A 20746-nucleotide genomic window follows, 5' to 3' on the forward strand; every position below is an offset into this window, starting at 1 on the left:
CTGTAGCTCTCCTCTCCACTCCGTAGTTCTCCTGAAGCTCTCCATCCCCATAGCTCTTCACTCCAAAGCTCACCTCTCCACTCAGTGCCTCTACTGCAACTCTCCACTCTTGCTTGAGGCCAACTTCATTCCCCTTGCCATGGAGCTAGGAGACATTACAAACCTCCCATCCACAGTAAGATCATCAAGTTTGGAAATGGTTTCTCTACATGTTCGGTTGCCAAAGGACTTTGCACTCTCAAAGTGTGATTACTTGCCAGCTGCACAACAACGCCGTGTTGCAAGTCACACCAATGTGAACCTTTGGGTGCATGGTTGCTTCTACCCTAATGATCCAGCCATCAATGTGTACCCAACATTCAATAGCCTTGCTTCATTCTTACAATATGTAGGTAGAGGGGAGCAAGGTCTTCTTGGATACTGCAAGTGATTGTTGACTATTGGACACAATGGTCTTTGCATCAATGTAAAATTCTTTCCCATAACACTAGTGGATTGTGCGAAAGGATCTTTCATGCGGAGAAGGATGCTAAGATTGTGAAGCTTGAAGATAAGATCCTGCATCTTAAAAAGATGCCCTTTGGTGTAAGGGAACGTAAGAGGAGCTTCAATGACATAGAGACTTTAGCCCCCGAAGGCGGTGCTAGAAAAAGTAGGGTTACAACTACAAGAGACATTTTGCTACGTTCCAATATGTGTTTTTGTGGTAATGTTTTTGTCTATTCTTGTAGGAATTTTGTAATAGTATTTTTGTTCATTCTTGTAGGAATTTTATCCAAGAGTTGTGTGATGGCCACAACCAGGAGGATCGCATCCATATTTTAAGTTTGTGCCTCAAGAAATTGAATGTCATAGCCATTTTACGAGCACCAAATGTAGAACATTTAAACAATGCTATCACAAAGGAGGTGATGCAAAAGTTTTCAAATCTTGTGAGCGATGTTGATGTACAGAAGGCTTGTGATGATGAAGTTGGAATTTGTACTAAGGGATACATTTCCTTATATGGTCTCCTTAAGGATACTTTAAGGGAAAGAGGAATTACTGAGAATGTTTAATTTCATATACCACTTAAGGTCAATCTTGCCAAGAAGGCTTCAAACAAAGACGTGTACTTTTGAATAGGAGGCTAATTGCACATAGAGGAGATAATGCCTTCATCCATCTTTACTTAGCGGTCCAAAGGAGTTAGGAAATGTACCAATGCAAGCGTAGGTGCAGACAGGGTGGACAAGGGATTTCCTTACTCAATGTCAAATAATATTTTTGTTGATTTGAGAAGGCTTCAAATGGCAATGATACATTTTTATGGTGTACCACATAATGGTGAGGCTATAGTAATGCAATCTTTTTTTTCCAATTATGGGTTTCCTTATGTTATTTTGGACATTTTGTAGTGCTAGGCTCAAAGTTGGTGTTTGTGCTCAAGCTAGACGAGTGTCAGATTGCGAAGAAATAAAGATTAGAAAGGATAAGTATTACTCTCATGAATGAGGCATTATTTCATGCAAAACGTATAGCTAACGAGGATTGTGTACCATCTTTCAGTGTGCAGTCGAAGAAAGAAATTTGGTGGCTTGGTGCTATTGAGATTCCCAAGGAGACCCATGTAGTGCTTTCTTGGATTTTTGAACGCATTCTGTGGATAATAGATGTCATTAAGGAACAACTAGCTGGGGAAAAACTCTAAGTGGATGGCATTGGGGAATTTGAAGTTGGCTGGCACTTAGGTGGTGATTTGAAAACAATCAAGTGCATTCTAGGGTGTAAACAAGGGGCATGAGCTCTGTATCCTTGTCCATTTTGCATTAAGGGCTATAAGGGGAATGCATGCAAGATCACAATACTCAATGGAACAGAGGAAGATGGCAATTCACAAATTACACATGTGTGGGAGAATTTGGTTCTACAATGTTCTATGCTGGAGGAGCCCAATCGTGCCACAAAAGACAGTGAATGGAACCCTATAATTAATTTCCTCTAAAAAATGTGCATTTTTGCACACTTCATGATTTTATGTGTATCTTTGATTGTTCATTAAAGATTCATATTGATTATGCATTTACAATGAAGCCTACAGACAGGTCGCTTTTGATGCTATCTCAAAAGTGGAAGGGCTCTTAAATTCAATAGGTTTTCATGGGACCAACACCTCCATTTTTGCACAGAAGAAAAATGCAAGCGCTCAGGAATAGGCCCAACTAGTGTCCATGAGTGGACTAAAGGCAATTCATTTTTTGAAGAGGGTTCGGTCCAAGGAAAGGGGTACTGCTGTCGGAACATCAACATCTGAAGGTGGATGGGAGTTGTGGAAGGATCTCTGCAAGCATACAAAGGACAATGATAGCAATGCAAGTCTTGTGCTTAGCCGACAACATGTTTCGGTGGTATTTGACAAGATGATGAAGATACTATGACTTACAAGCACAACCAGTGAGCAATGACAAGAATTCCAAAATTTGGTGGTGGAGTTGACAAAGACAGTCATCATTGCATGGGGTGAATCGAACATTACACACTATATGGTGAGTGCTTGCTATTCCGACTTGGTCTATACTATGCTTTAGTTTTGATCATCGATGTGTTGTGGCTTTTTGGGCAGCACATCCTCTATGCCCATGGTGCATACTTTATGAACATGTATGGTTCATTGGATCTTTGGAGCAGGCAAGGTATAGAGAAGTCACACTATCATGCCAAGGGTGTCTACTTCAAGAATACAAGACATGGAGGGGCTTTAGTGCGCTCATGCTATCTTTAGGAAATGTTCAACTGGTTTTATTGCACCACCTTTGGACGCAAAGTGTCAATTGAACGTGCAAGGTCATTGCGCTTGGCAAAAGAAGCCCGTCAATTGGCCCATCTGCGTTCCTCAAAACACTGGAGATCCTCACAAGGTCCAGCAAGGCATGCAATATGGCAAACATCAAGGACTAGGGTTGGAAAAGTTTGGGCCAGGAGGTATAGATGTATTTACAATCTCATGAAAATGAAAAATCTATTACATTTGGATGCTTTTTTTTTGGATCAAGTGTTTGCATTGTTTGATTGTTTATGCAATTTTACAAGTGTACGTTTCGCTTTGTGTGTTTGAATAGTTCTCCAATTTCATGTGGTTTTAAAATTCAAAAGATTATTTTCTCGTGCTTTTAGCGGCTCTTTTCCACCATGTGAACCAACCCTTATATGGCCACCCTATATAAAGAGGTAAAACCCCCCTCCTTCACAAACACATAACACTCCTTCCCTCACCGGACACCACAAGCTCTAAGAAGCCCCCCAAACGCACTTTCATGATGGAAAGGACCAAACAGACTGTAAAGAAAAATCCAAAGACCATTGAGGCGCACATAAAGCAGAAGATGCATGCAAATTGGTAGCCAGAAGAGCTAGCTGACCCAGAACGCATAGAGACGGGACACGTTTGATGAACATCCGCCGTGGGAAGGGGAGGACATCCCAGTGAACCATAGGGTGGGCGGAAATATGTTGCCGGGCCAAATGGGCGTGATTCCATTTGGCCCAGTCGCCACACTGTGGCCGACAAGTCACTGCCCAGAGAAATGGTGCCAAGCCTTCTAATCAACCCAACAATGATGAGCGTAGTAGTGATGATGAGGATTATGATATGGATGAAGATTCCCCCAACCCACCTCCCAAGTGCCATCAAAAGTCAAAATTCTACAGGAAGCCACAGAGAACAAAGCCACAACCACAACGTTGACCTCAAAGAACACGACAATTTTGTTGAGCGTTTGTTGAAATTCGGCATTACCAAAAGACATTGGACCTGCTTATCAGGAAAGCATCATTTGCATGGACATGTAAGGAAGTGCTACAAAGCTACAACACAGAGCTTCAAATGTCTACAATTGCCCTCGAATCAATTCAGGAGGCTGTAGTAGAGGCTTATTTGGTCAGTCTCTTTGAAGACACTGTTACCATATACATGTGGTAGTGATGTGTGTGAACACACTAGGACCGACGGGGCATTTTTTCCCTCTTTAGGAGGTTTTTCCCCCCGTGCATTGTATATACGCCCATCACTCTAGGGCTATCTATCTTTCCATTGCACACTAAGTAATACACTCTCTATTGTGTGCCTTGAGCTTCCTTCGTCTTCTCCAAGCTGTGTGCGTTTCTTTACAACCCTAATTCCAACAATTGGTATCAGAGCAAGTCACGTCCTCCTGGGCTTAGTCGCCAGCTGCTCCAGCACACGCCTGCTCACTTTCTCCTATTTCAGTGAGCTTTGGCGAGCGTTCGCAGGGCGACAAAAATTTTGGTAGAGCTCGTAAAGTTCAGTTTGCTCAGAATTTTGATTTGGGCTCATTTCGGCCTCCGTTTCCACTACAGGCAGTACTGCACAGGCTATTTCGTCATTTTGTGCAAAATTTCTTTCAATGCCATTTTCTGCATAACAGGTGCCTTATAGTCTTCTACGGTTTGTGCTATATAGCACAGGTTGTTCCCGCTCCATTTCTCCTATTTTCGGGCAGTTTTCACATCAGGTGCATCATTTACCATGGATGACAACAACAACACAGATGTGTTCAAGATGTGTTTGCTGCTGAGGATAGGTTGGATGGGGACAAATAACCTATGTGGGATTATATGATGCAACATGTTCTTGTGTCAAAGGGTGTCTGGAACATTGTGCAGGGCATTGATGTACGTCCTGGTTCTGAGGATGTTGCAGGTCTTGCTGCAAGGATTGCAACTGTTAGAGTTGTTTTGCCTACGGCAGAACAAGCTCGTTGGGATGTTAAGGATGCTCAGGCTCATGCATTGATTGCATTGTCTGTGACGCACACCATTGTTCCTCACATCCGTTCAGCAAAATCTGCAAAACACGCTTGGGATATTTTAGCAGGTCTTTATGCAAGCCGCAATGAGGCTAAAATTGCTTTGCTGCGTAAAGAGCTAGAGTCGAAGATTATGCATGAGGAAGATGATATGGACACTTTCCTTGCTAGTGTCAAGGATATCAATGAGCAACTCATTTCTGCAGGTAAAGTCATTTCAGACAGTTCCCTAGTGCAGACTGTTCTTGATGCCTTACCAGATTCTTACCAGACTTTTGCTAGTACTTGGAGACTTATGACCCAAGGAAATCCTGAAGTTGTCAAGTTTGATGCATTATGCACATTGCTGTTGCAAGAGTCCCTTTCCAGAAAAAACAGGACTAGACAGTGTGTAGTTGAACAGGCTTTTATTGCTTCTCAAAGAAAGGGTGGTAACAACAATGCAGCCACTTCTTATGGTTCTGCTGCAAGTGGAAAAAATTATGTTCCTAATGCTTCTGCTGGTAGCAATTCTTCTGGAAATTCTGGTGATAAGGGCAAAAAGAAGATGCGTTGCCATTATTGTAAAGCCAATGATCACTTGATCAAGTCGTGTCCTAAGTTGAAGGCCAAAGAGGCTAAGAAGAAAGAGGGTGGTTCCACTGCAAATGCTGGTTCCACTACAAATGTAGCCATTGTTGAGTCTTCTGTGAAAGGAGACTGTGTTGCTGATGTTGATGCAGAATGGGCTTTTAGCGCAGAGTGCATCTACAATCCTGCTGTCCATGATGCATGCTTGTCAGTTGCTGCAGATTCACATGTGTGGTATTTCGACAGTGGTGCTACAAAGCACATTACCTCACATCGTGAATTGTTTACCTCTCTCGAGTCTGTCCCTCATGGGAATTCAGTCACTTGTGCCAACAACGCCTCTTATCCAGTTCAGGGAGTTGGAAAGATTGTGCTCACTGCTGCTAATGGCAGTTCCTTCACACTTGTTGATGCACTTTATGTACCTGGGATCAAGAAGAATCTCTTGTTTGTATCCGCACTTGCTAGACTTGGACTTGTAGTCAAATTTGTGGATGACAAATGTACAGTTCATGATCTCATTTTTGGTGATGAAATTGTTGCATCTGGCCTTTTGTGCCGTGGGCTGTATAAGCTCACTTTGTATGACAAGTGTGGACAAAATTTTGCAAATGCTGTTGTAGATTCAACGGCTATTTCAGATGAAAAACTTTGGCATGCACGTTTTGGTCATCTGAATTTTGCAAGTTTGCTGCGTTTGCAAAAATCTGATATGGTTGCTTCTTTGCCGCCTCTTGAAGCACCTGTCAAACATGTTTGTGAAGGCTGTATTTTGGGTAAGATGCAGCGTTCTAAATTTCCAAAGGATGGTTCAGTTCGGGCCACATGCAGGTTGCAGCTTGTGCATAGTGATGTTTGTGGGCCCATGCAAACTCCGTCCTTGGGCAATTACCTGTACTTCGTGACTTTCATTGATGATTACTCCAGGCATGCATGGGTATTTCCGCTTAAAGTGAAGTCCGAAGTTTTTATGTGCTTCAAACAATTTCTGCCTATGGTTGAAAATGTCTCGAAATGTACTATGGGCACCCTCCGTTCCGATCGAGGGGGGGAGTATATGTCTCATGAATTTAATGCATTTCTGGCTAGTCGTGGGATAAAACACCAATGTACAGTGCCTTATACACCTCAGCAAAATGGTGTTGCTGAGAGGAAAAACAGGTCACTGACGGAAATGGCATGATGTCTGGTCAAAAGTCAAGCTTTACCGCATTCTTTTTGGCTTGAGGCCATTATGTGTGCCACTTATGTACTTAACAGGTGTCCTACGAAAGCTTTGCAGTCTATTACTCCATATGAAGCATGGCATGATAGAAAGCCTTCTATTGAGCACATGCGTGTTTTTGGCTGTTTGGCATATGCTTTGCTGCCACAAGTGCAGCGCAGAAAATTGGATGATAAGGCTGTCAAATGTATTTTTTTTGGTTATAGTTCTGAAAGCAAAGGTTACAGGTTGTCTCATCCGCAAACAAAACGTATTCTGGTTTCTCGGGATGTAGTGTTTGTGGAAGATTCTGTTCAGCCCTTGTTGTCATGTACTAGAGACAGTAATGTAAGCTCACAGGACATTTATGACACTTTGTTGCCTCTTTTCAATGGTGGAAATACGAATGTAAGTTTCAATGAGGCAAATGTACAGCCTATGGGGGTTTCTGAAAATGTTTTAGATCAGCCTATTACTGATGCAGATGTACATGATGTACTTGATGAGGAAAGGGCTGAAAATGAGCAGGCTAGAGGTATGCCAAAATGGCTGGTGCACACTTTGCGTGACAGTAAATTGGATGCACCTTTGTCTAGTCGTACTCGTTCAGGCTCTCGCCATGCATCTTATGCATCAGATTGTTATGCTTTGGCTGTGTCTAGCTTACATGATGTTGAGGAGCCTCTGACTTTTGATGAAGCACAAAATTCATAAAATTGGATGGCTGCCATGCAATTAGAATATGATGCACTTATAGAAAATGACACATGGACTTTATGTGATTTGCCTCCTGGCAAAGAGGCCATTGGTACGAAGTGGGTTTACAAGTTGAAACGCAAGCCGGATGGTGAGATCGATTGCCATAAGGCTCGACTTGCTGCAAAGGGTTATGCATAGCAAAAAGGCATAGATTATGAAGAGAATTTTGCTCCCACTTGTCGTATGACTACTGTGCGTTTTCTATGTGCATTGGCAGCTCATTTTGGTTGGGATGTACAAAAAATCAGACATTGTTACTGCTTTCTTGAATGGTGACATATTTGAGGAAGTTTGTGTAACGCAGCCTCGCGGTTTTGTCATAAAAGGACAAGAGGACAAAGTGTGAAAATGTAACAAGGCTTTGTATGGGTTGAAGCAATCTCCTCGTGCTTGGTATGAGAAAGCTGACACTCATTGGGTCAAACAAGGCTTTCGTAACAGTCCAACAGAAAGCACATTGTATGTAAAGCGTGAGGGTGATGTATTTCTCATCGTGGTTCTTTATGTTGATGATTTGCTGATCACTGGACCAAATGAGAGACATATTGCTGAATTTAAGGCTGATTTGAATGCTACTTTCAAGATGAAAGATTTGGGGCTGTTGCATCATTATTTGGGCATACAGTTTAAGCAGTGTGAGGTGGTATTGCCTTGTGTCAGAAAAGTTACATAGAGACATTGCTATGTAAGTTTGGACTTGAGGATTGCAAACCTATTGCCACTCCCATGGAAACAGGTTTGAAGCTGAGTCTACATGATGCTGGCGATCCTGCTGATGTCACTCTTTACCAAACTGCTATTGGCTGCCTCATTTATGTATGCAACACGAGGCCAGATATTCAGTTTGCAGTCTCACAGGTCAGCAGATTTATGCATAGCCCAGCGTCTAAGCATTGGCAGGCTGTCAAGAGGATTTTCCGCTACCTTAGTGGCACTTTACATCTTGGCTTGTTTTATCCCAAGGGGGGATCATTGCCGCCAGACTTACATGCTTTTTCGGACTCAGATTGGGCTGGTTGTTTTGACACGCGAGTGTCCACAAGTGGTTTTTGTTTCATGCTTGGCAGTTCATGTATATCATGGTTGAGCAAGAAGCAACCTACTGTGGACACTTCGAGTTGTGAGGCTGAGTACAGGGCAGTCTTCACAGCTATGGTTGAGTGTGTATGGCTCAGACGCATTATGGATGATTTGGGTGTTGGACAGGACACTACCAACACTATCTACACTGACAGTCAGAGTGCATTGGCAGTTGCGAGGAACCCAATTTTTCATGCTCGCACAAAGCACATTGAGGTGCATTACCACTATGTCAGGGAGAGGCTCTCAGCAGGAGAGATCAGCTTGGCTTATGTGCCAACACAGGACAACCTTGCAGATCTTTTCACAAAGGCATTGTCTCGTGAAAAGCTTGAAGCTTTCCGCAAAGCTTTGGGCTTACTCCCCTTTGTGGACTGATCCTGTCCTCAGGGCATGGCACTTCCCTTTACTCATGTGCCAGCTCTCGTTCACAGCATCACTCCAGGGGGGATTTGTTACCATATACATGTGGTAGTGATGTGTGTGAACACACTAGGACCGACGGGCATTTTTTCCCTCTTTGGGAGGTTTTTTCCCCCGTGCATCATATATAGGCCCATGACTCTAGGGCTATCTATCTTTCCATTGCACACTAAGTAATACACTCTCTATTGTGTGCCTTGAGCTTCCTTCGTCTTCTCCAAGCTGTGTGCGTTTCTCTGCAACCCTAATTCCAACAGACACGTTCTTATGTGCTGTCCATGCCAAGCGTGTAGCAATCATGGCCAAGGACATTCAACTTGCACGTTGCGTACGGCGTGACTGATACCCTCTGACATCAAAACCTCTTTTTGTAACTAAGTTTTGTATAGGAATCAATTTACTTTGGAACCCTTGTGCTGGATTCAAGTTTTCTTGTGAACTCAATGTATTTTCAATTTGTGGAAAATACAATACATCTCTTTTTGTCGCTCTATGTAAACTTAATGTCCACTTTGAATGTCTATTTGTCTACATTTATTTTGTTAAATGGTTGAAGGTGAGATGCTAATCAACTGTAAAAGGTTCTCTAGTTTGCAGGCATAACTTAGATGATGGTGGCAACCAAAGCTAAATAGATTTTTTGGTTGGCTTGAAATTGTCAAAGAACTCCTCTGTATTTAGGTAAAAGGTTTGCTCTGTAGTTGCCAAAATTTTGTTGTCCACAAGACAACAAGGTTTGGCCTTGTGGAAACATACAGAATTGCATAAAATGTCACAGACTGGGCACAAATAGTACAAAAAAAGCAATTATATGCTATTTTTTGGACAAGTTTTTTTCAATCTACAAAATCAATTTTCAAATAGTTAACACATATTACAATTTTCCTTGTCATTGAACATGACAAAAATAGTATATTGAACTTTGCAAAAGAGCATGGACAAGAGAGATAATTTTCATTTAAAAGCTTGTACATCTAGCTTAACTATCTTTTGATAGGAGGCTCTCTCTATGACATTCTATAGCCTTGGGTAGAATGGATGTAAGTACATAAGCAGCTATAGCTTGGGTACTATCAACTCCCAGGGCTTGACAAAGAGCTATGAGTGTCATGACATTGCCGCAAAAGCCAATGCCAAAAGTGGCAATTGCAAGTGATTTTTTCACTAGAATAATTACATGGGCTATTTGAGGGATGGTGGCTAAGCATAGGAGTTTACTTGCAGCCTTAAGCACCCACAAAACAAAATGGACTTTTAGGGAGAAATCCTTGTGTATGATGCACACATCTTGCATTGGTAGTTTGCCGATGTAGTGTGCTAGGGCTGCATGAGGCCTTAACACTGTGCGCTCTCCCACCTAGCCCACAGGTCCATATCCAAAACATCCTACAAAATTTTAATTAACCAAAGGTTGAATTATCAACGTAGAAGATGCTTATTATTACCTCTTGTTGCTTATCCTCATCATCCATAGTTGGCGTGGCTTCAAGGTTGATAGAGGATTTTCTCTCATCAACCTTGCGAGGGCTCCGCGAACGAGGCAAATTGGGGCAGATAGGAGTTTGGTTGGCAACAACCGTGGCTTGTGTGGCAAAGAACTCCTCGTCCGTGACTTCACTCTGCTCTGCAACAAGAATATCCACTGTCACTAGTGCAATTGTGTCAGCAATAGAGTCCCCCAATGGAAGCAACTTGTCATCTATAGCTTCTGGTGTAGGATCAAGGGGGAACTCCATCTTGGTGCATATGAGGCTAAGACACTCATCTAGTTCGACACCAAAAGCCTTTTCAAAATCATGTAACTTAATAAATACTCTTCATCTTCTATAATTATGTTGCTGAGACGGCTAATCTCCACTTTAGGAATTGCAGCAGGGTCATAGATCTCAGGGTCGGGCACCTTGGAGGTGCCAACAATTTTCTATCTCATTGCAACTACTTCTTCCAAGCCGTGGGGGTATTTGGCAGCTTGTAGTCATTGCTCACTTTGAACATCTATAGGCACGGTCTTGGGATCTTTACGATCCGCCCACACCCCACCCACTGCCAGATGCGGGATCTCCATCTCCTCCAAGGAGGGCTTCTCACTGACAAGGAAGAAGAGAGTGGAAATGCTAGACAAGAAAGATTGCTCAATTTTGTGCTTCTTGAAGGAGTCTGCAACTTCCTTTGTCAATTGACAAAAGTGGTTCACCTCTTTTGCAATCGCCTCAATGCGGGCTAGTCTCTTTGAAAATGCAGTGTCGCCCTTGTGGATGTAGCAAAGTAGATCACATGGCAACTACATCATGGCGTTGTCTTCAAAATTCACAACATACTTGAGTATATGTGCATGCATATACTCTATGATGTCATGAAAAGTGTCATTGTGGAGTTGCATGGTTTTTTGTAAATCCACTGTGCGGGTAAAGAAGCCGTGAAGATCATTGAGTCCAACATATTTGGTGTCCTATAAGAAAAGAAGAAACCGTGAAAGGGGGGGTGTATGGCTCTTTCAACACTGCTACTGTGTGGAAGGAGGATGCGCTAGCATGTGGTGCGAGGGCTGTGTGTGTGTGTGTGTTTTTTTTTTTTTTTTTCTGTCTCACTCTCAAGTGTTGACAGAAAATAAGAAGCCTCCTTCCCTTTATATACCCCCCCCGTCCCCCTTTCCCCACACCACTGTAGCCCGCTGTAGAAAAAGATACCATTCCAAATCTCTTTGATATACTTGCACTTTCATGGCTCCCTCCATCCGCCTACAAATATGAAATAACAAAAATGCTTTTAATAAGACTAACAATTGGCACATGTAGAGAACATATAAATTAAACTGACCTTTTGCCAATTGAGACGAAAGTAAGCATCTTTGATTTCTTCGTAGCCCAAAATAATCAAGTGTTCCCGTATGTTGATGAGTGTTCAATGTTCACTAACTTGTACAATCTCAGAAACACCATTTGACAAAGTAACGAGCATGTCAAATGTCACAAAATTAGCAACATAAGATTTTAAGGGTATCCACTTTTCACTCTTACACATCCAACGCTCATAGTGGAAATGTAGGTACAAAGTAGTGCACACTTTCAAATATCATATCCCTATATCTGAAGCCCCCACCTTACACTTGTATTTATCTCCTTGGTGCACTCCCTCAACCATTTCCCAGTTATCTCCAAATACCAGTTTTAGTGCTTCATACATGACATTCTTGCTACAAAACATAATAGGTGTGACACAGAATGGCAATGTCTTGAACATGTGTACAAAAAGATGCATTGGGAAACACCATCTGAGCCCTACTGATCTGGAAGCCTTCCCAAATTTTAATGAGGAGAAAATATCAGAAAGCATCTTCTCCTTCACTGAGAAGAGTGGCCACGCATTGGGTTGTGGCCGTTCCGAACTCAGTAATGAAGGTTTGTCAACAACAATGATCTTACCATATCCATCCTTCGAGGCCGGTACTACATACGTGTGTTAGTAGAAGAAGATTCTGCGTTGCAGCTAATCGAAGGTGGCGAGTTGGGAAGCATCATAACACCAATGTCCACATGAAGAGTGTTGAAGGTTCCTGTGAGACTCTTGATTGGTTGTTCCTCAACAAATTTGGATGGGAATATATCTATGAGAACACCAAAAACTATCAAGTCAAAAACAAATAACAAGCGTTTACAATCAGCAACCAACAATGTTTTACGACTTACAATGTATTGGGAAATATCTTGAGCTTACATTCCTCGAGCGCATGGAACACCAAGTACACGTATTGAACAATGGCCATTATGCCATTGACTCTATGGTTCTTGAAACCAAGAAGTCTCCCCTTCCAACAGTCATCAAGGTTACCACGGTTTCAAACTACATGAGGCCCAATAGCTGCAAGTTGCATGAAGATCCAAGATCCTTTAGAAAACACTTGCGGTACGCATTCCCCATCAGAATCCCTAGTATTATGCAAGCAAACCGCCTCTATCTCATCCTTTGGCTTCCTTGAAGTGGAGGGGGTTGACATGGTAGCACAAGAAGAAGAAGAGTTGTGGTGTTATAGAGAGAGCTTCAAGAATGAAATGAGAAGTAATGGTTGAGTGGAAAACAAGGGGAGAAGAAGTAGTTCAAATGGATGGTATGGATGAAAGGGGGAGACATGTCATGCAGCTATGGAAAGCTTCCATTTGTGATGCAGCTATGGAAAGCTTGGTGGGAGGGGGAGAAGTGGCTCAATGGGGAGCAAGGGGAGAAGAAGTAGTTTAAAGGGATGGTGTTGATGAAAGGGGGAGACAAGTGGTGTAGCTATGGAAAGCTTCCTCATGTGCTGCTGCTATGGATAGCTTGGAGGCAGAAGGAGAAAGAGAAGAGAGAAGAGGTAGAATAGAGGGTACTGCTGAGAAATGCATATTTTGGTCAAAGAGAAAAGTTTGTTGACCATGTATTTGGTTAGGAGAGCTTTTGGAGAGTGAAAAGTGAGATTTATAGATTTTAAAAAAAATTTAAAATTTAAAGTTACTTTATGGGCGCCCATGAAAATGGAGGGAAAGCCCCCCCCCCCCCCCCCCCCCTTTTTCCCCCTTCTCTCTCTTTCTAGGGAACAAAGCTATAATGAGGGGAACAAATAGGCCCCCATGCCCCCTACTACCCTACCTTTTGAGAGGGTATAGCTATGGCCACCACCCTCTTCCTATTGGTCCATGTTTAATCACCTCTTAAGCTAAAGGGCCCTTTTGGGGTTCATATTTTTCCTAATGCATAGATCTATTGAGCATCTGCACTCCAATCAAACCTACATGCACACACAAAGAATAGAAGGCAATCACACAAGATTAGAGAGAGATTAACCACTAATTAGTTATGATCTAGCTAATCAAAGCATCATAAAAAATCATAGAAAGTATGAGAGAGGCATAGTGAAAGAGAATTAAGCATTAAGTCACGTGAGCAAGGAGTTGAAGCTCAAGGACTCCATAGCCACACACCTCATGACCTCTCACTAAAGAGTGGTCTCAATAAATGGAGCTGAGCACCCTAATTCCATTTACACTGTGCCTTATATACCTAGGGTAAAAATATGCAATGTCCGGGTGCCCAAAGCCTTTAGGGCTCCGCAACTTACTGAATCTATAACCTAGGCACACTAGCTGACCTATTCTTTACAGCTTGGAACTCTCATTGAGCCTGTAACACATTATAAATATTACAATGGATTGAAATAAATTGAGAAATTACAATACATGACCATTTCGAAAATATATAAAAAATGTGTAACTCCAATCTTTGCTACTTCTCTGCATATGTCTTTGATGTGCATTTGTGAGGCTTCGATCTTTAGTAGCTTCTGTTAATTGACGTAGGCTCAGTTAACACTCTTTCCCCTCTATCTCTCCCCCTCTTTTCTCTCCATCTCTCTCTCTCTCTCTCTCTCTCACACACACACACACACACACACACACACACACACACACACACACACACACACACACACACCTCTTACCTCTCTATCACTCCCTCTTTCTATCTCTCTATCTCTCCCTCTTTCTCTCTCTCTCTCTCTCTCTCTCTCTCTCTCTCTCTCTCTCTCTCTCTCTCCCTCTCCCTCTTTCCTCTTTCTATGTCATAAAATCTAATATCTAACTAACCCAAATGATTTTCTCATATTAAATTGATCACTTAATGTGGGAGAATAAACGGGAACAAGTGTTAAGATATAGGTATGTGCTTTTAGATCTATCTCAACACGGGGCCAATGTAAAGGGGCCCAAAAGGGAGATGGTCTATCAAAGAGCAAGGCTAACCAATGGAGCATAAGACCTTAGGGTTAGCTTCATTGAAGACCTCCAATAAATGTGTGTAAAAGTCCTTTTGACCTTAAGTAAGCTAGGGCTGAGCTTGAGGTGGGAACCCGGCCCAAGCTCGAGGTGCTTGTTCTGCTTGAGGTGCTTGTCAAGCTTGAGGTGTTTTTCATGCTTGAGGTGCTTGATTAAGATGCTTGAGGTGCTTGACTGGCTCCATGCTTGAGGTGCTTGACTTGCTGCATGATTAAAGTACGTGAGGTGCCTTGAGAAGCTTGCCTGAGATGCTTGTGGGAACCCCCCCTAGTTCAAGTGCTTTGTCATGCTTGGTGAGTAAGGTGCTTGATCACCTAAAAGTCAAAAGCATTCCTACAAGAGGGGGGGCGAGCCCTTTTCCTAGGGCCTAGAGAGAGAACACCCACTCACACACACAAGGGAAGCCCATCTTGAAGAGGCAGCAAGGACACATGTCAGGCCCCTACCCATGTTACCTTCATGTGTTGCTTGAAGCCTATTGGCTAGGCTTCAAAGGGGTCCAATGATAAATTACATGAATTATCTAATTGTTTTAGCATTTATCAAGTCCTCTCTCTCAAAGGGAAAAGGGGGACACTTGTCCCAAGGCTACCCATGTTGCTTGTAATGGCTCCTGCTTGTGATTGGCTAGGCCTGGAGGGGTCCAATGAGCTTCAGGCATGAGCTACAAGGGGGGGTCGACCCAAGCAAGCTAGGGGGGTGCCTAGGGGGTATACTCACCCACACACACTCACAAGCACTCTCATTGTGTGATATGCAAAGTGCAAGAGCTCCCTCTCCAAGCAAGTAGAGGTTGAGAGCCTACACCAACACTCTTGGCTATGGAGTGCAAATCCAACCAAGAGCCATGCTTCAATGCTTAAGCTTGCCATCTCCTTCTTCTTCATTACTATGCTATTATGTATGCTAGCAACAAGAGTATGATAAGTGAGGAACTAATTCTTTCTCCTACGAAATGTTTCTTCTTCCTCTTCCCTACCCTCATTCCCTGCTAGCTCTCTCCACCTTCGAAGGTGTTTGAGGTCTTGGGACTGAGGCTTGGGATAGTTAAAGCTTTCTTCAAGTTTATGTTATGTTTGTGGTGCATGAAGCCTTCCATCTTCATGGCATCACCTAGGTCACAAGGAACACAAAGACTGTATTGTAACAAGTCTCTCTTTATGGGAGAAATCATAATACAAATGCCTATTGGAGGGGGGACCGGCTCCACATAAATCCGGTCCTCAATTGTTGTCATGTTCTCTAAACTCTCTCTCTTGCAAAAGTATTGTCTATGCCAAGTTAACTAATTGCTATGATTATGTTGCTATCTTCAATTATGTATACCCGCTATGCTCACAAAATCATTTCTTGAAAGTACTCTCATTAAATTCCGCTATTCTCAAATTGAATAGGCAAATTCCATTACATTCTATCTCTCTCTTTTGTCTTTCCTCTCTATCTCTCCCTCCCTCCCTCCCTCTCTCTCTCTCTCTCTCTCTCTCTCTCTATTTCTCTCTCTTCTCTCTCTACCTTTTTCTCCCTTTTTACAAACTCACTTAGTTTTTTTTAATTTTTTTTTAAATGGCTGATTTTTAAAACACTCATTTAGACATCACTTTATGATCAATTTTTAAATTTAAAAAAAAAGTAAACCTACTTATTTTCATTCATTCACTCAATTAAAATTAAAACCTACTATAATCATATATTTTTCTTCTCCCTTTTGTCATCTCTTTCTGTCATATATGAATTAGTAAAGCTGAATTAGTAAAGCATTCTTTCCTCCCCCTCACACACACTAATTACCTTCCTCTCATTTCCTCTCTCTCTTTTCCTCTCTTTTTCATTCGAAGGACAAATCGATTGGGGGCAAACAAAAGAGAGCATAATACAAGCAAATCAAGGCAAACAAACCAATCGGGGGGCAAACAAAAGAGCGCACAATGTAAATGGTGAGTGTTTCAAACAATGTAGGTGTGTGCATTCCAAACAATGTGTGTGTGTGTGTGTGTGTCCATGTGCACATTTCAAACATAGGGTGGTGGGAGGGGTTGAAAAAAACTAACCTTAATCTAGTCTACTGCACTCCTTTATTATGCTCCTTACTCAACACCTCTACATAGAGCTCGCCGTGACCACTATGTAAAGACTTCCAAAATATGCGACAAATGCAATATGGATGTAGTTGCTCAGGTGCTATGCATGCACGATATTCCGGAGAAGATTGCGAGCCTTTCGCAAACTAATTTATCCAAATAGCCATTGTTTCATGTTCTCATATCATTTTTTTGAAATTTAAAATCACATATATATATATATATATATATATCTCACAAGCAAAACATAGAAAAATACCTAGATTTGAACGATTTAGCACCAAAGCGGTGGTCGATAATAACAATGATAATAAATGCGGTAATGTCAGCAATAATATTTAAATCATAAAAAAATGTCCCCTTGTCCCCCTCTCTCTTCTTTCACCAGTCCATTTTGGACTCTCTCTCTCTACAAACTATAGTAAAAGGCCGCGACAAAGGTTTTCAAATTTTCATAGTGGTATGCCTGTGCATGTATATGCATTTGTTTGGCTTGTCTACTTATGTGTGCATATGTATGTGTGTGTGTGTGTGTGTGTGTGTGTGTGTGTGTGAGAGAGAGAGAGAGAGAGAGAGAGAGAGAGAGAGAGAGACCACGGTAAAAGGCCGCGACAAACATTTTCAAATTTTCATAGTGGTATGTCTGTGAATGTATATGCATTTGTATGGATTTTCTACTTATGTGTGCATATGTATATGAGAGAGAGAGAGGGAGAGAGAGGGAGAGGGAGACATTGGTTTTCAATGGTAATTGACGTTTGAGGTAGACTACTATTACATTATTCCAATGATATGATCACACCGTAGTTCATCCTATTGATTGTGGTGGAGTACTATCACATTATTCCACTTATGGAGAGTGCCTCCACATCATGATCATGGCATGACTTATATACTGCCTTCAATAATAATTAGGACATGTATATGCCTTGGAAACGTATTGCATGAAGATGAATAGACTAGATCCCTGGCGCTTTGGTTACCCAAGACAAACAAATGGGCCATTAATGGATAAGATGAATATGGTTATCAATGAAAAGGTATTCCTAACGGCTTCAAAAAAATTAAAAGTTATTCCTTATTCAAAGATTCCCTCATCAACAGCAAAAACATTGTACTAGTCTATAGCATGCCATAATCGGCACAATGACGACGCGCGTAGATTTACAACAATATCGGCTGGATGTGAGAAGGATAGATACAACATTGAGAGAGAGAGAGAGAGAGAGAGAGAGAGAGAGAGAGATGACACTTTAAAGAGAAGAAAATGCTAAAGGAAAAATAAAGGAGAAGAGAAAGACAAATGGAGCAATGAAAGTCCACCCTAGGTCGCAACCATGGAATCAATGGTCCCAAGTGAAAGATCAATCCAGATCATCGATTTGCTAAAACTAAACTCGGGATCCCGAGTTTAGATTTTTCAAAACTAATCTCGGGATCTTGTAGGGCCTAACTCGGGATGCTCGCACTTCCCTAGCCAAGATTTAAACCCTCACCACTAGCTTGAGAGTCCGGCCGGTGTCTTAGCCATCATGCCTACGTACGCTTTTTTGAAATAGATGTGTTTTTTCCATAAACTTGAAGTCAAAACAATAGATTTTGACATAAAAACTAAACTCGGGATCCCGAGTTTAGTTTTTGTGGACCCCACATCCCATGGTTAAGACTCCGTGGCACTTAAAGCTGAGGCAAATCCACCACCTCTTTATATGCACACAAAAGATCTTTTGACTTTCCGTATTCCTATGTCTTCTATGTCTTTTTTCCTATGTCTTCTATGTCTTTTTTTGACTGTCCACCTTCTTCAAGAGAAGAGGTCAACAACCTCGATCAAAAATATAATTATATGGGGTTACCATCGAAGGCCCACTGGTTTTCACGGAAGAGCTCCTCCTCCTGCTGCGGGGTGAAGGTCGGCTGGTCCAGCTGGAAAATGCGCTGGATGTCTTGAAGGGATTTGCGCTTGAGCTTGTCGGCGAGGGTCTGGCATGTGAGATGCAGCAGGCTGGCAAGCTGGAGGTAGTCGGCGGCCACGGCCAGGTCGCAGAGGGCGGCGGTGCCCCCCAGGCCGTCCAGGAAGCGGGAATCCGACCAGCCGGGCCGGCTGTGGTGGCGGTAGAAGTGGATGAGCATGGCCAGGGTGGCGGGCGAAATGTTGGGCACGGGGATGGTCATTGTCCTATCCGCATCACCTGCACCACTGATGACGGCGCTAAGACGTGGGGTTGCGATTGGCTGATGATCGTCCCCCAGCAGGAGGGGCCTGAGGGTGTCCGATTGCAGTGCCACCCCTTCTTCCACTTCCAGCACCGTTCCGTCACATACCTGTAGCTGCAACACCAGCTGTGGCCGTCCTCGATCATCAGGTGCTGCAGAGCCAGTTTTCGATACTACGTCCACAGCGTGCTTCCCACCATGCCCTTCCACCATCTTCATAATGTACGTGAGTTATGATGGAGTTTCTCTGAGCTTCACCTCCTGCCTTTTTATCTTGTTATTCCCCTTTTTGCTTTTCATTTGACCATGGAAAGCGTAAACGAAAAGCAGGAAAGCGCATACACGTGGCTCCAAAACGGCGGAAATGAAAACGCAGCAAAAGCTAACATCAATTTTGCCATGTGTACTACAGTGGCTCGACGTTCCTTCCTATTTAATCGGGAGGAATCTTTGAAGATCCTCATAGTCTTCAAAAGGCTCCACCCACCTCATCTCGTAAGACACAAGAGGTATTTTTATTGCTAATGAAAACTGCAACTTTGGGCTTTGAACACTTTCAATCACCATGAGTATGGTAAAGAAGACTAAGATAAACCATCCTAACCACTCGTCACTTCTATTCAAGCACGTCCTTCATCTACTAGATATTAAGAAGGGTGGAGCTAGGAAGGGTGGAGCTAGGCATCCACATACGTCCTTCATCTACTGTATATTAAGAAGGGTGGAGCTAGGATCCATGTGGATGCATATGGTTGCCCCATGTGGATGCATATGGTTGCCGGCATGAATGGTGCTCCTCTCTTCGGCCAAGTTCTCTTCTAATGTGGCCTCACCATCTACATCCTCTTCAACAGTGGGCTGCCATATATCTATTATATATTAAGAGGGTGGAGCTAGCAATAAAAACTCTCCTTGTATAGCGAACTCAATGCCTTGAACTCAAGAGGAGCACTACGTAATCATGTTAATGTACCACGTGAGTTCAACAGGAGGGTTTCTTTAATGCAAATATTTTAAGAAATATATAGAGATACATTAACAAAAGGGTTTTTATACTCTATTTTTGAAAAAATAAGGGATCATTTTATTCCTTCAAACATGTTAAAAAAGGAGTTTCTTAATTACCCCTCACCGCACGCTATATGGGGGGTTTTGAAAAGTGGACCCCCCGAGGCCTTGATTAGCGGGAGGCCACTGAATAGAGTCTCTTGGCCACCAAATAGACCCTCGATGTGTGGGTGAGACTCTCAAGGAGGGCCTACTCTTTTGTCCCTTCTCACGAGTGCACGCCAATCCAAGATTGCAAGGGAAGTACGCGAATTGCATTGTCAAGACTATAGCAACAAGTGGAAAATGTCACAAGCTGGCCCCGCTAAGCATACAAAATGGTGCTATCATAGGGTGTAGCAAGGGTCGAGGTGGATTTAGCACCAATAACTCCTCCATGTTTGCAGATTTTCTTTGATTAAATTTTGATGGGAAGCACCCATTTAAATAATAAAAGCTTTTTTAAAAGTGTGAAGGACCTTTTAAAATTAGGCCCTTATAAATACAAGATCCACTCATTTTCCACTTGTTTATTCTCTCATTCTTACAGGTGAGCTTCATGGCGCATACAAAACAAACTGCCAAAGAGCATCCGTCCACCAACACGAACACTCTCTAAGGTTGCGAGAAGCCCGCGTGGGTTAGAAACACAAATAAACGCCCTAAGACGTCGAGGCATTTAGGGTGATCCTCTAGCTCTAGGCAAGGTAGTCGAGGATCGGAGAGGGCTTGGTGCAGGAGTAGAGGCTCGAGAGAGGCTCA

At 42.6% G+C, this 20746-nt stretch overlaps 1 protein-coding gene across 1 annotated transcript; it reads right to left on the reverse strand.

Annotated features, from left to right (window-relative positions):
- Positions 1-18003: 18003 nt before the first annotated feature.
- Positions 18004-19168, reverse strand: LOC147434740 (SKP1-like protein 1A; the record flags this gene model as incomplete). The annotated part of the gene is made up of 1 exon (XM_086489675.1): positions 18004-19168. A coding segment is annotated over one exon (606 nt), but the record flags the coding sequence as incomplete, so codon positions are not given.
- Between the last annotated feature and the right edge of the window lie 1578 nt (positions 19169-20746).

Source organism: Adiantum capillus-veneris, chromosome 19 (genome assembly GCF_014529385.1).
Source record: "Adiantum capillus-veneris isolate H3 chromosome 19, ASM1452938v2, whole genome shotgun sequence".
Taxonomy (NCBI): domain Eukaryota; kingdom Viridiplantae; phylum Streptophyta; class Polypodiopsida; order Polypodiales; family Pteridaceae; genus Adiantum; species Adiantum capillus-veneris.